Raw genomic sequence first — 17,374 nt, forward strand, 5'->3', positions numbered from 1 at the left:
ACTCCTTTGTACCCTCTTTTTTCTTTAACCAACTTCTAAATGTCAGGTTTCTATGGGTTCCACGTGGACCTTCCCTACTCTTTCTATGGTCTCTGCCTGGGAGAATTTTTATCTATTGCCATGGTAGAAATGACACTATCTGTTCATCATATTCAATTTACTTTCTTCTTCCAATCACAATGAAAGACTAGCTTTCTCAGTTTCTCTTGTAGTTGAATGAGGGACATGTATCTGGATTCTGGCCAATGGGATATGGGCCGAAGTTAGCTATACGACTACCAAGCCTGGCCATAAAACTCCCTGAGAAATCACCCATGCCTGCTCCTCCCCTTTCATGGCAACTTTAGAAGTCACATGTTTAAGATGACAGCATCAAAGATGGAAAGAGTCTAGCAAGTTGCTAATCAGAGAAGAGTAGCCTGGGAAATTTGCCTGATACAACACATTCTGATATGAGCAAGAAATACAGTTTGATTGGAACTCCTGAGTTTTGGGCAGTTGTTTATGAGAGAAACTAGTATTACAGGCATACTTTGCTTTACTGCACTTCACAGATACTGCATTTTTTAATAAATTGAAGGTCTGTGGCAACCTTTTGTCTATCAAGTCTATCAGCGTAATTTATCCAACAGTATGTGCTCGTTTTGTGTCTGTGCCACATTTTGGTAATTTCCACAATAGTTCAAGCTTTGTTATTATCATTATATTTGTTACAGTGATCTATGATCAGTGATCTTTGATGTTACAGCTGTAATTGTTTTGGAGTGCCATGAACACCACCCATAAGATGGCAAACTTAATAAATAAATGCTGTATGTGTTCTCACTAATCCACTGAGCAGCCATTCCTCCATCTCCCTCCCTCTCCTGGAGCCTCCCTATTTCCTGAGACACAATAATGTTGAAATTAGGCCAATTAATAACCCTACAATAGCCTCTAAGTGTTCAAGTGAAATGAAGAATCATATGTCTCTCATTTAAATCAAAAACTAGAAATGATTAAGTTCAGTGAAGAACGTATATTGAAAGCCCAGATATGCCAAAAGCTAGGCTTCTTGCACCAGTTAGCCAAGTTGTGAATGAAAATGAAAAGCTCTTGGAGGATGTTACAAGTGCTACTGCAGTGAACACACAAATGATAAGAAAGCGAAATAATCAGTCTTTTTTTTTTTTTTTTGAGACAGAGTCTCGCTCTGTCACCCAGGCTGGAGTCAGTTAGCGCACCTCGGCTCACTACAACTTCTGTCCACCTCCCAGGTTCAAGCGATTCTCCTGCCTCAGCCCCTCGAGTAGCTGGGACTACAGGTGAGTGCCACCATGCCCGGCTAATTTTTTTGTATTTTTAGTAGAGACGGGGTTTCACCATATTGGCCAGGCTGGTCTCAAACTCCTGACCTCGTGATCCACCTGCCTCGGCCTCCCAAAGTGCTGGAATTACAGACGTGAGCCACCATGCCTGGCCAAAAGCGAAATAGTCTTATTGTTGATATGGAGAAAATTTCAGTGGTCTGAATAGATCAAACCAGCCACATTTCCATTTAAGCCAAAGCCTAATCTTGACCAAGGCAACAACTCCCTTCAATTCTATGAAGGCTGAGAGAGGTAAGGAAGCTGCAGAAGAAAAATGTGAAGCTAGCAGAGGTTGATTCATAAGGTTTAAGAAAAGAAGCCACCTCTCTAACATAAAGGTACAAGGTAAAGTGCTGTTATGGAAGCTGCAGCAAATTATCCAGAAGATATAGCTAAGATAATTGATGACCATGGCTCCACTAAACAACAGGATTTCAGTGTAGACAAAACAGCCTTCTATTAGAAGAAAATGCTATCTAGGACTTTCATAGCTAGAGAGAAATCAATGCCTAGATTCAAAGCTTCCAAGGACAGGCTGACTTTCTTGTTAGGAGCTGATAACTTTAAGTTGAAGCCAGTGCTCGTTTACCATTCTGAAAATACTAGGGCCCTTAAGAATTATGCTAAGTCTACTCTATCTGTGCTCTATCAATGACCAACAAAAGCCTGGATGACATCCCATCTGTTTACAGAATGTTTTGCTGAATTTTTTGAAGCCCACTGTTGAGACTTACTGCTCAGAAAAAAAGATTCCTTCCAAAATATTACTGCTCACTGACTATGCACCTACGCACCCAAGAGCTCTGATGGAAATGTACAGGGAGATTAATGTTGGTTCCATGCCTACTAACACAGCAGCCCATGGATCAAGGGATAGTTTCAATTTTCAAGTCCTATATTATTTTTGTTTCTCTTTACAGAGTGGGTTCCCTAAAAAAGGTCTTATTATTTAAGAAATACATTTCATAAGGTTATAACTGCCATATACAGCAATTCCTCTGATGGATCTGGGCAAAATAAATCAGAAACTTTCTGGAAAGGATTCACCATTCTAGAAGCCATTAAGAATATTCATGATTCATAGGAGAAAGTCAAAATATCAACAACAGAATTTGAAATGTTTATTATAACCCTCATGGATGACTTTGAGGTTCAAGACTTCAATGGAATAAGTAACTGCAGATGTAGTGGAAATAGCAAAAGAACCAGAATTAGAAGTGGAGCCTGAAAGTTAGCCAGGCATAGTAGCACACACCTGCAGTCCCAGCTACTCAGGAGGTGGAGATGGGAGAATCGCTTGAACCCAGGAGTTCAAGGCTGCAGTGAGCCATGATCATGCCATTGCATTCCAGCCTGGAGGACACAGTGAGATGCTGTCTCAAAAAAATATAAATAAATAACTGTTTTTGGTTTTTTTTTTTGAGACGGAGTCTTACTCTGTCACCCAGGCTGAAATACAGTGGCGTGACCTCGGCTCACTGCAATCTCCATGTCCCAGGTTCAAGTGATTCTCCTACCTCAGCCTCATGAGTAGCTGGGTTTACAAGTGCCTGCCACCATGCCGAGCTAATTTTTATACTTTTAGTAGAGATGCAGTTTCACCATGTTGGCCAGGCTGGTTTTGAACTCCTGACCTCAGGTGATGCGCCTGTGTCGGCCTCCCAAAGTGCTAGGATTACAGGTGTGAGCCACCACACCTGGCCAATACAAACATTTTTTAAAGTGGAGCCTGAAGATATGACCAAATTGCTACAATCTCATGATAAAACTTTAACAGATGAGGAGTTGCTTCTTACAAATGAGCAAAGTGGTTTCCTGATATGGAATCTGGCCCCAGTGAAGATGTGAATATTGCTGAAGTGACGACAAAGGATTTAGAATATTACATAAACTTAATTGATAAAGCAGCAGCAGGGTTGGGGAGAATTGACTCCAACCCTGAAGAAAGTTCTACTATGGCTAAAGAAAGTTCTACCATGGCTAAAATCCTACAGAGAAATCTTTCAATGAAGGGAAGAGTCAATCTATGCAGCAAACTTCATTGCTGTCTGATTTCAAGAACTTGCCACAGCCAAACAGAACCGTTGAAAGAAGCCACACAGCACTGCAAATTCCATGAGACAGGTGAAAAACCATGAGCTCCCAAAGTGTGAGAGGGGGGAAAAAACCTGCCTCTGAACACACATTCCCCATTGGGGAATCTGAAAATCCAGATCACAGGAGAAGGATTTAACCTTACCTACAGCTGAAATGGATTTAGAGAGCCGACTGAAATATAAAAGTAGAAGCAGCAGCAGGAAGAGCCTTGTAGGCACTCCCAGTCTCCAGCTCAAGCCCAGGGAAGCCATTCCTGACTACATCTCACAGGGGCCCTTGGGGAAAGCAGACAGCAGAATTACGGAGGGTCATGGGGGAAAAAAGCTTCCAAATGAAACTCACAATAATTTTGACTGGGCATGAATTTTCTTAAGCAGAATCCAGGGAATGAATGGGAACTGCTGCAGATATGAGCACAAAAGCTGCCCAGTGGGCAGACAGGGAGGCAGACAGGGAGGGGCAGGGCCTGAAAGCCATGCTCGCTTTCTCAGTGGGGAAACTTACATTCAGGGGCAAGGTCTGAGGAGTGAGGGGGTGCACCACAGAAGTAAGACCAGCCTCACCAACTGCATGGGAGCTGGGTGAAGCCTTTCATTACCAGCTATCCCCCACTTCCCTGGCGAACTATATGACACAGCAGAGGCAGCCATAATCCTCTCTGGAACATAACCCTATTGGCCCAAGAACCACCCCCCATCCCCTACAGTGGCTACAGCAAGCCCCACCCAAGGAGAATCTGAGCCCATATCCACCTAACCCTTCCCCTTCCTGATGGCATTTCTCTACCTGCCCTGGTTGCTGAACACAAAAGACAGAAATTCTTGGGAGCTTTATGCCCCACCCATTGCCTGAGAAACCAGAATACTTACCCTGGCCAACTTAAGACAAACTTAGATCCCCCAACTAGCACCACAGCTAGTGCTCTCTTGAAAGCACCACCTCCTGGCTGAAAGCCAACTAACTCAGGCCATTACAGCAACTCATGACAAAATAATCCTGCTCCCAGGAAAGATAAAATAACGGCTTATATACCACTGCCTGCAACATCCTGGCTAACCAGAGGCCCTGAGTCTGTCCACATGACAACTTCACTACTAGCATAACCAGCATTCGAGAAAGCCGGCACATTAAATATATCTACAACCAAGGACTCTCACAGAGTCTACTTACTGCCCTGCCACCCCTACCAGAGCAGGTGCTGGTATCAGTGGCTGGGACACCTGAAAATGGATTACATCACAGGACTCTGCAGACATTCTTCAGCACCAGCCCTAGGGCCTGGTAGCTCCACAGTGTGACTAGAACCAGAAGAGCAATAACAATCACACCAATCCAGCTCTCAGGAAGCCCCAAGCCCCATCTCTAGAGGAAGGGAGAGAGTACAACATCAAGGGATCAGCCTGTGGGACAAAAGAATCTGAACAGAGGCCTTGAGCTTCAGACCTTTCCACTGAAACAGTCTACTCAAATGAGAAGGAACCAAAAAAGTGATTCTGGTAATATGACAAAACAGGGTTCTATAAAACCCCCCAAAAATCATACTAGCTGTATGTCTATGTACATACTAGCTGTATGTATACCAGCAATGGATCCAAACCAGGAAGAAATTTCTGAATTGCCAGATGAAGAATTCAGAAGGTTGATTATTCAGCTATTCAAGGCGATACCAGAAAAAGGTGAAAATCCACTTAAATAAATTTAAAAAAATACAAGATATGGATGAAAAATTCTCCAGAGAGAAATAGATATCATAAAGAAAAAACATTCACAAATTCTGGAAATGAAAGACACACTTAGAGAAATACAAAATGCACTGGAAAATTTTAATAATAGACTAGAACAAGTAGAAGAAAGTACTTCAGAGCTCGAAGACAAAGCTTTCAAATTAACCCAATCAGACAAAAACAAAGAAAAAAATTTTTTAAAATGAACAAAGCCTCCAAGAAATGTGGGATTATGTTAAACAGCCAACCCTAAGAATAACTGGTGTTCCTGAGGAAGAAGAGAAACATAAAAGTTTGAAAAACTTATTTGAAGAAATAATTGAGGAAAACTTCCCTGGCCTTGCTAGAGATCTAGACACCCAAATATAAGAAGTTCAAAAAACACCTAGGAAATTCATCACAAAAAGATCATTATCTAGGCACATAGTTATCAGGTTATCTAAAGTCAAGATGAAGGACAGAAACTTAAGAGCTGTGAGACAATAGCCTCAGATAACCTATAAGGGAAAACCTAACAGATTAACAGCTGATTTCTCAGCAGAAACCTTACAAGCCAGAAAGTATTGGGGTCCTCTCTTTAGTTTCCTGAAACAAAATAACTGTCAGCCAAGAATTTTGTATTCAGCAAAACTAGTCTTCATAAACGAAGGAGAGATAGTCTTTTTCAGATAAACAAATGCTGAGAGAATTGGCCACTAAAAGAAATGAAAAACACACTACAAGAAATGCTAAAAGGAGTTCTAAACCTTGAAATGAAACCTCAAAATACACCAAAATAGAACCTCCTTAAAGCATAAATTTCACAGGGCCTATAAAACAATAACAGAATTTTTTTTAAAAAAAAAAGGTATTTAGGCAACAACTAGCATTATGACTAGAACAGTACCTTACATCTCAATACTGTATTAACATTGAATATAAATGGCCCAAATGCTCCTTTTAAAAGACACAGAATGGCAGAATAGGTAACAACCCGCAAACCAAGTATCTGCTGCCTTCAAGAGACTCACCTAATGCATAAGGACTCACATAAACTTAAGGTAAAGGGGTAGAAAAAGATATTCTATGCAAATGGAAATCAAAAGCGGGCAGGAATAGCTATTCTTATATCAGATAAAACAAACTTTAAAGGAATAACAGTTCAAAAAGACAGAGAAGGACATTATATAATGAATAAAAGGATTCGTCCAACAGGAAAATATCACAATCCTATATATGCGCCTAACCCTGGAGCTCCAAAATTTGTAAAACAATTACTACTAGAGACCTAAGAAATGAAATACACAGCAACACAACAATAGTGAGGGACTTCAATACTCCACTGACAGTACTAGACAGGTCATCAAGACAGAAAGTCAACAAAAAAAGAATAGACTTAAATATACCCTAGAACAAATGGACTTAACAGATATTTAGTCTCAATAAATTTAAGATAATTGAAATTCTATCTAGTATCCTCTCATACCACAGTGGAATAAAACTGAAAATTAACTCCAAAGGAACCCTCAAAACTATACAAATACAGGACCAGGCGTGGTGGCTCATGCCTGTAATTCCAACACTTTAGGAAGCCGAGGCAGGTGGATCACCTGAGGTCAGGAGTTCGAGACCAGCCTGGCCAACATGATAAAACCATGCCTCTACTAAAAATACAAAAATTAGCCAGGCATGGTGGCACGTGCCTGTAATCCCAGCTACTAGGAAGGCTGAGGCAGGAGAATTGTTTGAACCTGGGAGGCAGAGGTTGCAATGAGCTGAGATCGTGCCATTGCATTCCAGCCTGGGCAACAGAGCAAGACTCCATCTCAGAAAAAATAAATAAATAAAATAAATAAAAATTAAAACTATACAAATACATGGAAATTAAAATTTCTGCTCTTGAATAATCTTTGGGTCAACAATGAAATAAAGATGGAAATTTAAAAAGTTTTTGAACTGAATGATAACAGTGACACAATCTATCAAAACCTCTGAGACACAGCAAAAGCAGTGCTAAGAGGAAAGTTCATAGCATTAAATACCAACATCGCCAGGCGCAGTGGCTCATGCCTGTAATCCTAGCACTTTGGGAAGCCAAGGCGGGCAAATCACAAGGTCAGGAGTTTGAGACTAGCCTGGCCAACATGGTGAAATCCTGTCTCTACTAAAAATACAAAAAATTAGCCAGGCATGGTGACGGGCACCTGTAATCCTAGCTGCTCAGGAGGCTGAGGCAGCAGAATTGCTTGAACCGAAGAGGCAGAGGTTGCAGTGAGCTGAGATCATACCACAGCACTCCAGCCCGGGCAACAGAGTGAGACTCGTCTCAAAAAAAAAAAAAAAAAACCTACACCAAAACATCTGAAGGAGCACAAACAGAAAATCTAAGGTCACACTTCAAGGAACTAGAGAAACAAGAATAAACTGAACCCAAACTCAGCAGAAGAAAAGAAGTAACAAACATCAGAGCAGAACTAAACTGTAACAAACAAAAAATACCAAATATACACAAAAGAGTAATGAAACAAAACACTGGTTCTGCGTGCAGTGCAGTGGCTCACGTCTGTAATCCCAGCACTTTGGAAGGCCAAGGCAGGCAGATCATTTGAGGTCAGGAGTTTGAGCCTGACCAACATGGTGAAATCCCATCTCTACTAAAAATACAAAAAAATTAGCCGGGTGTGGTGGTGGGCCACCTGTAGTCCCAGCTACTTGGGAGGCTGAGGCAGGAGAATCACTTGAACCTGGGAGGCAGAGGTTGCAGTGAGCCAAGATGGCATCACTGCACTCTAGCCTGGGTGACAAAGCGAGACTCTGTCTCAAAAAAAAAAAAAAAAAAAAAAAAAATTCTGGTTCTTTAAAAATATAAACACAATTGATAGACCATTAGCAAGATTAACCAAGAAAAGAAGAAAATTCAAGTAAATTCAAATTAGAAACAAAATAGGAGATATTACAACTGATACCACAAAAATATAAAAGATCATTCAGTAGTACTATGAACAGTTTATATGCACAAACTAGAAAATCTAGAGGAGATGGATAAATTCCTGGAAATATACAACCCTCCTAGATTAAATCAGGAAGAAATAGAAACTCTGAACAGACTAATAACAAGTAGTGAGACTGAAACAGTAATAAAAAAAATCGCCAAGAAAAATGTCCAAGAAAACAAAAATAAATTAATTAAATTAAAATTTAAAAATTTTAAGTCCAGGACCAGATGGATTCACAGCTGAATTCTACCACAGTCAAAGAAGAATTGCTATAAATCTTACTGAAACTATTCCAAAAGACAGAGAAAGGGAATCTTCCCTAAATCATTCTATGAAGCCAGTATCACCCTAATACCAAAACCAGGAAAGGATATAACAATAAAGAAAACTAGAGACCAATATCCCTGATGAACATAGATGCAAAAATCCTCAACAAAATGCCAGCTAACTGAATCCAAAAGCATATCAAAATGGTAATACACCATGATCAAGTGAGTTTCTTACTAGAGATGCAGAGATGGTTTACCATACACAAGTCAATAAATGTTGGCCGGGCGTGGTGGCTCATGCCTGTAATCCCAGCACTTCGGGAGGCCAAGGTGGGTGAATCATTTGAGGTCAGGAGTTCAAGACCAGCCTGGCCAACATGGTGAAACCCCGCTTCTATTAAAAATACAAAAATTAGCCAGACGTGGTGGCAGGTAGTCCCAGCTACTCAGGAGGCTGAGGCAAGAGAATCACTTAAACCCAGGAGGCGGAGGTTGCAATGAGCTGAGTTGGTGCCACTGCACTCCAGACTGGGTGACAGAGCAAGACTCTGTCTCAAAAATCACTAAATAAAATAAAAATAAATGTGATATGTCCCACAAACAGAATTAAAAACAAAAATCACATGATCATCTCAATAGATACAGAAAAAGTATTTGACAAAATCCAGTATCCCTTCATGATTAAAACCTTCAGCAAAACTGGCACAGAAGGGACGTACCTCAAGGTAATAGAGCCATACCTCAACGTAATAAAAGGCATCTATGACAAACACATGACCAACACTATACTGAATGGGGAAAAGTTGAAAGCTCTCCCCCTGGGAACTGGAACAAGACAAGGATGCTACTTTCACCACTTCTATTTAACATAGTACTAGAAGTCCTCACCAGAGCAATCAGGCAAGAGAAAGAAAGAAAGGGCATCCAAATTGGTAAAGAGGAAGTCACACTGTCACTGTTCACCGATGATATGACTGTATACATAGGAAACCCTAAAGACTCATCCAAAAAGCTCCCAAATCTGACAAATGAATTCTTTAAAGTTTCAGGATACAAAATCAATGTACACAAATCAGTAGCACTGCTATGCACCAACAATGGCCAAGCTGAGAATCAAATCAAGAACTCAATCTCTTTTACAACAGCTGCATAAAAAAAAAATAATAATAGAATACTTAGGAATATACCTAACCAAGGAGGTGAAAGATCTCTACAACAAAAACTACCAAACACTACTGAAAGAAATCACAGATGACACAAACAAATGGAAACACATCCCATGCTCATGGATGGGTATAATCAATACCATGAAAATGATCATACTGCCAAAAGCAATCTATAGATTCAATGCAATTCCCATCAAAGTACCATCATCATTCTTCACAGAACCAGAAAAAGCAATCCTAAAATTCACAATGAACCAAAAAAGAGCCCAAATAGCCAAAGTAAGCAAACAAAAAAGAACAAATGTAGAGGCATCACATTACCCAACTTCAAATTATACTACAAGACTATAGTAACCAAAACAGCATAGTACTGGTATAAAAATAGGCACACAGACCCATGGAACAGAATAGAGAACCCAGAAAGAAAGCCAAACACTTACAGCCAACTGATCTTCGACAAAGCAAACAAAAACATAAAGTGGGGAAAGGACACCCTATTCAACAAATGGTCCTGGGATAACTAACAAGCTATGTGTAGAAGAATGAAACTGGATCCTCATCTCTCACCTTATGCAAAGTCAACTGGAGATGAATCAACTCAAACCTAAGTAAAATTGGAAACCATAAAAATTCTAGAAGATAACATCGGAAAAAACTCTTCTAGACATTGACTTAGGCAGAGTTCGTGACCAAGAACCCAAAAGCAAATGCAACAAAAACAAAAATAAATAGATGGGACCTAATTAAACTAAAAAGCTTCTGCACAGCAAAAGAAATAATCAGCAGAGTAAACAGACAACCCACAGAGTGGGAGAAAATCTTCGCAAACTATGCATCTGACAAAGAACTAATATCCAGAATCTACAAGGAACTCAAACAAATGAGCAAGAAAATAACAAATAATCCCATCAAAAAGTGGACAAAGGACATGAACAGACAAAAGAGGATATACAGTTGGCCAAGAAGCATATGAAAAATGTTCAATGTCACTATCAAGGAAATGCAAATTAAAACTACAATGAGATACCACCTTACTCCTGCAAGAATGGCCATAATTAAAATATCAAAAAATAATAGATGTTGGATGAATGTGGGGAAAAGGTAACACTTTTACACTGCTGGTGGGAATGTAAATTAGTACAACCACTATGGAAAACAGTATGGTGATTCCTTGAAGAACTAGAACTACCATTTGATCCAGCAATCCCAGTACTGGATATCTACCCAGAGGAAAACAAGTCACTATCTGAAAAAGCCACTTGCACAGGCATGTTTACAGCAGCACAATTTGCAATTGCAAAAATGTGGAACCAGCCTAAACGCCCAACAACCAATGAGTGGATAAAGAAAATGTGATGTGTAAATATACCATGGAATACTACTCAGCCATAAAAAGGAATGAAATAATGGCATTCATGGCAACCTAGATGGAGTTGGACCCCATCATTCTAAGTGAAGTAACTCAGGAATGGAAACCCAAATATCCTGTGTTCTCACTTGTAAGTGGGAGCTAAGCTATGAGGATGCAAAGACATAACAATGATATAATGGACTTTGGGTACTCAGGGGGAAGTGTGGGAGGGAGGTGAGAGATAAAAGACTACTACAGTGTACACTCCTTGAGTGACAGGTGCACCAAAATCTCCGAAATCACCACTGAAGTACTTATCCATGTAACCAAAAACCACCTGTTCCCCAAATACTACTGAAATAAAATAAAAATGTTTTTTAAAAAAGATCTCTACTAAAGATCTCTATTTGAGCAATCAGGATCTTAATATCTCCTCCAATCTGCTTCTCTCTCAATAAGCCCTAATAATATCAACTATCTCATGTGCATAAGCCAGACATTTCAGACTAAATTTTGACCCTCTTTCCCTCATTCTAAATACAACTTCAAGTTCTGTCCATTTTCCCTTCTTAATATCTCTCAAATTAGCCTTCTACTCTTCATCTCTCACTTTTAAACCATCACTATTGTCTTTCACTTGGACTACAAGTTCCTAATTAGTCTCTCCATTTCCACTCTTTTCTCCATCAATTCATTAAACACAGAAAAGTCAAAGTAAGCTTTTAACCTGGATTCAAATAATCTCATCTCGATGCTGAAAAAAAAAAAAAAAAAAAACTGCAATTGTATGCCAGTGAAAATTTAAAGCATGTAAATATTAAGATACCTTATCACACCCTACTTGCCTGTATGATCAGGCTATTCTCCAACCTCTTAACCTCACTTACATCTTCCAGAACGAAGACACTTTTTCAGTCTATTATCTCTCCCATCATCATCCTATCCTAACAGAAACTTTCCAATAACACCCCCTGCCAACTATTTATCTAGAAAACTTCTATTTACTGAAGATAATTCACGTATGACCTCCTCTGGGAAGTCTCACCTGATCTCCTTCTTCCTTCCCATCTCTTCTTCCTCAACCTCAAAGAATTAGGTTTATTACCTCTGATTCCCATCACATACCACAATAGGGTCATTGCTACATTTTTTACAACAGAACTGTGCTTAAAATGGATGGTTTGCTACTCCCATGAGACTGTGCTTTTTAAGGGTAATATAGCTTAGCCATCTCCCTAGCACCCAGGACTAGCACAAAGTAGACATTTAAATATTTGCTAAATAAAATGACTTCAAAATCACCATCACTATCACCATCACACTATCCTGAGTACCTGGGACCACAAGTATGTGCCAATGCACCTGGCTGTGTCTCATATTTACATTCCCACAGTTCCTAGTAAGCTCTTTACATAGCAGGTATGAAATAATTTTATGTTGAATGATATACCTTTAAGAAACTAGGGAGGGCTGGGTGTGGTAGCTCACACCTGTAATGCCAACACTTTGGGAGGCCAAGGCAGGCGGATCACCTGAGGTCAGCAGTTGGAGACCAGCCTGGCCAACATGGTGAAACCCTGTCTCTACTAAAAATACAAAAAAAAAAAAAAAAAAAAAGAAAAGAAAAGAAAAGAAAAGAAAAAAAGGAAAAAGGAAAAGAAATTATAAGTTTGTTTTCTTCCAAGTATTCACCTGAAATCTATTAACTCAGAGGGAGGAAAAAACAGTTCTTCAGAAAATAAAGCTTGGCCCTGTCTCCAAGAGCTCTCTCTCATTGCAAGTCTGGTTTCATTAGAGAAGGTGACTTCACAGGGAAACAGATTATATGTAGTTAGTACCATTTTCTTTCTGATTCAGGAAAATTATGAACTTCTAGTACTAGTAAAGTGAATCCTAATATTTACAACATGTAAGTTTGAGCAGCCATAACATTTTCCTCAATATGCAAAATATCAAAGAAATTACTATGATGGTTAATACTGAGTGTCAACTTGATTGGATTGAAGGATGCAAAGTATTGATCCTGGGTGTAGAGGGTGTTGCAAAAGAGATTAACATTTGAATCAGTCGGCTGGGAAAAGCAAACCCACCCTTAATCTGGTGGGCACCATCTAATCAGCTGCCAGTATGGCTGGAATATAAAGCAGGCAAAAAAATGTGAAAAGACTTGACTGGCCTAGCCTCCCAGCCTTCATCTTTGTCCTGTGCTGGATGCTTCCTGCCCTAAAACACTGGATTCCAAGTTCTTCTGTTTTGGGACTCAGACTAGCTCTCCTTGCTCCTCAGTTTGCTGACAACCTATTGTGGGACCTTGTGATAGCGTGAGTTAATAGTTAATAAACTCTCCTTTACGTGCGTATGTGTGTGTGTGTGTGTATGTATGTGTGTGTATATATATAGACACACATATATACACACACACACATATATACACACACACACGCACATATATATATATACACATATATTTCCTATTAGTTCTGTCCCTCTAGAGAACCCTTACTAATAAATTACAGGATAAGTACAAATTACTTTTTTTTTTTTGAGATGGAGTCTCACTCTGTTGCCCATTCTAGAGTGCAGTGGTGCAATCTCAGCTCACTGCAACCTCCGCCTCCTGGGTTCCAGTGATTCCTCTGCCTCGGCCTCCCGAGTAGCTGGGATTACAGGCACATACCACCATGCCATCATAGCTTTTTGGCTATTCATATATCTTATTTTGTAAAGTGTCCAAATTTTTTGCTAGTTTTTAAGTCCTTTGAATTTCTTCTGTATAATACATTGATGGTGGGACTATCAAGTGTTACCACTTTGGAAAAGAGGTTGACAGTTTCTTAAAATTCTTAAAACATACACCAAGCATATGATGCAGCCATTCCTCTCCTAGAGACTTATACAAGAGAAATGAAAGTATATGTCCACACAAAGAATTGTACATGAATGTTCACAGCAGGTTTATTTGTAATAGCTAAAAACTGGAAATAACCCAAATGACCATCAATAAATGAACAGGTAAACAAATTGTGGTATACCCAGAACAATGAACTACTACTCTGCAATAAAAAGGAGTAAACTATTGATACATGCATAATCTGGATGAGTATCAAAATAATTATGCTGAGTGAAAAAAGCCACACATACTTCCTTCCACCCCAAGAAGAGTACTCACTGTATGTTCCCATTTATTTAAAAATTTCTAGAAAATGCAAACTAATCTATAATTACAGAAAGCAGATCAGTGGCTGCCAGGCGAAGGAGGGATTTAAAAAGGGGCAGGAGGAAACTCTGAGGGGTTTCATGGTTGTTTCCTAGGAAAGAGATGCATTTGTGTATATATAGTCAAAATTTATCAAATTGTACGCTTTAAAGCTTATTGTATTCAAGCTCAATAAAGATGAAAAAAATCTACAAGAAAAATAATTTTAAAAAACGAAAACCCGGCCAAGCGGGGTGGCTCTCGCCTATAACCCCAATACTTTGGGAGGCCGAAGTGGGAGCATTGCTTGAGTCCACGAGTTCAAGACCAGCCTGGGCAACATAGTGAAACCCCCGTCTCCACAAAAAATAAACAAAAAAATTATGGCCGGGCACGGTGGCTCACGGCTGTAATCCCAGCACTTTGGGAGGCCGAGGCGGGCGGATCACTTGAGGCCAGGAGTTGGAGACCGGCCTGGTCAACATGGTGAAACCCCGTCTCTACTAAAAACACAAAAATTAGCCGGGTGTGGTGGTACGCGCCTGTAATTCCAGCTACTTGGGAGGCTGAGGCAGTGAGCCGAGATCACGCCACTGCACTCCAGCCTGGGCGACAGAGAGAGACTATGTCTCAAATATATATATATATATATATAATAAATATATATATATATTTTAATAAATAAACAAAAAAATTAGCCGGGTGCGGTGGCAGGAGCATGTAGTCCCAGCTACTTGGGAGGCTGAGGTGGGAGGATCGCCAGCCTGAGCAAGAGACCCTGTCTCACAAAAAAAATAAAAATAAAAAACTAACAAAAACACCCTCCAGATTCCCAGACTCAGTGTGACCCCATTTCACCGCTGGGAACCGCCCCTTCCCTCCTTAACCCTCCTCCATCTCAAGACTGACACTCATCCCTTCTTTCGAGGGGAAAGTTGAACCCTAATAGGTTCGCAAACTACTAAGACTCAAAGTACGCCCACTGTATTCCTGGATCCTCACCTCCTGCCACCAACCTCCTGTCTACCTTCACATTCGCACAGTTAGCCTTGCAGGAATAGTGACAAGTGCCCCCCATCCACCGACCATCCCCTCCCGTTCATGTTCCCAAACATTCATTCACGAAGCGTAATCCGACGGAGCATATCCCGCTCCTGAAATACCACTAACGGGCACAGAACCACCAAAAGCTGAGCTCCTCAGTCGGCCCACCCCCGGGCACGTTGGAGTGTGGGGATTCGAACACCCCTCAATCCAGGTTACCTGCCACCGGCTGGCCGCGCCGGGGACAGTTCAGCCACCGCGGCGGGATCTTGTTGTGAGCCATGTCTTGGGGCTGTGCAGAGCTGCCCTCCCTCACCAACGTTCGCCACGCCTTTGGAGCCGCCTCCCCGTGGTCCGGTGCACACCGGGGTCCGAGACACCCGAATCGCAGCCGTAATCTGAATTCCAGCCGCTCCAATCCGGGTAACGTCAGGGGCGGCGCGCCACTTTCATTCAGGATCAACTCCACAGCTCCAGGAGAACCCACAATGCACCGCAACTTCCGCCCCCGAAGGCCCCGCCCCCTTTCCGAGGTCAGAGGGAAAGAAGAGGCGGCTCAGCGGAAGGATAACAAAGAGTTAAGGCAGCGACGAATGGGAGGAGCGGGCCTTCTCTCGCCCCGCTCGGCACCGCCCCGCCCCGCCCCGCCCCGTCCCGTCCAGCTCCACGGGCGTGCCAGTGCGCTGCTGGTTCGCCTTTGCGCGTGTGCAATTGCCCTTGTACCGAACTCCACAGGACGAAGCGTGTATTTGTTTCCCATCCTGACAACCTAGAGAAACCCAAAGAAGAGGGAAGCCAAGCGCCTTTCCATGCGTAGATTGCCCGCCACTTCCATTAAGGCATCTGTTTTGCTGATGAAAGAGGCCTTCTGAGCGTTACCACAGCTCAAGCTTGGCGTCCCAGCCGGATCTAGGTTTGATTTGAAATTAGGGAAAGTTGTTCAACGGAACAAGTCTTAGGAGAATTATAAGGGCGTGAGATTGGAGTACCAGAAATGGGGAATTTTTCTTTTGGTGAGTACTTACGAGGATCTATGAAGCATCTGAAATTAATTCCAGAACACTTAGAGTTTTGTTTGTACATGTCTGGATCAAAGTTTCAAAGCATACTGGAGAATTTGAGAGGGTCCATGTCTCCAAAAAAAAGTTACTAATTAATGTGGTATAATTGACAAAGGCAGGAATTGCGCAGTGGAGAACCTCTTCGTGGCGGTGTTCTCCTTGGCCTACCAAATAAACAGTGCCTTTTACTTTCCCTTCGAGTTAAGCAGAGGTCCTTGGAAGCATTTTATAAATGCCGTCCTTAAACGAGCCTTTCCTTTGTTACCAGATTAAAGTGTTAAATATAAAGCTGGATGATGGCAAATCAATTATAATGTAGTTTGGCTTTAAACACCAATGCTATGTTGGAACTGCAAGAACGTAAGGCTGCAGGGAATACATTTTTAAAGCGTCGGTGGGGAACTTTCTGGGAAACTCAGTCCCTTGAATGCCTGGAGCCCCTCAGTAAGAGTCCCAATTAATAGAGACAGTCCAACCGCAATCCCTGAGGCAGCCTGAGTTAGGTCACACTTCTGGTCTGTCATGCTGTTGCATCTGCTCAGAACTGTTAGTGAAGGTGTAAACTCCTCCTCTGACAGAACAAGATAATACCCAGTTTCCTTTAAGGCCATCAGTCTACTCAAATAATCTCCGATTAATTCCCTTTTCTGCTGATAGAGTGTGTACCATGCCCAAAGTGGTAAAAGCCTTCCATCCCCAGACCCCCTCCAAGGATGGGAAAGGTGAGCCTGATCCCGGAAGAGTATCTTACCTTCCCCTTCTGGGGATGACTCCCCTTGAAGACTCCCCTTCCCATACACACTATACCCAGTAGCTCAGTCCTGGGCACACAGAAGCTTCATACCACTGGCGAGCAACTGTTATTGGCTGTAAGGTAGCAATGTGCACTGGATTTTTATTCTGCTATCCAGTTATGCCCTCTCCATACTCATTGCCACAGAATTGAGAGGACCCTGTGGCTACCTTTTGCCCACAATACAGAGTAGAGTAGGAGAGTGGCATCCCGATGAGTAGGCAGTTTCTCTTTGCCTGTCAGGAATGCCTTGCCTGATGTGTGTTTCTGCCTATATTGCTCCTAGTCCCAAGTCTCTACTACTCTGTGAGAAGAAAAACAGATGCCCACAGATAGACCAACATGATTC

At 41.4% G+C, this 17,374-nt stretch overlaps 1 protein-coding gene across 3 annotated transcripts in view; it reads right to left on the reverse strand.

Annotated features, from left to right (window-relative positions):
• Positions 1-15,663, reverse strand: part of RNGTT (RNA guanylyltransferase and 5'-phosphatase) — a 362,779-nt gene extending 347,116 nt beyond the window's left edge. For 2 of the 3 annotated variants that reach the window (XM_032155038.2, XM_032155029.2), the window contains exon 1: positions 15,391-15,663. In XM_032155038.2, coding sequence (XP_032010929.1) covers positions 15,391-15,454 — 64 coding nt within the window. In that variant the 5' untranslated portion in view covers positions 15,455-15,663. The remainder of the gene's footprint in view (positions 1-15,390) is intronic. The other variant, XM_032155048.2, reaches the window with a different exon arrangement.
• Positions 15,664-17,374: the final 1,711 nt, after the last annotated feature.

The sequence above is a fragment of the Hylobates moloch genome, unplaced genomic scaffold (assembly GCF_009828535.3).
Source record: "Hylobates moloch isolate HMO894 unplaced genomic scaffold, HMol_V3 SCAFFOLD_2, whole genome shotgun sequence".
Taxonomy (NCBI): Eukaryota; Metazoa; Chordata; class Mammalia; order Primates; family Hylobatidae; genus Hylobates; species Hylobates moloch.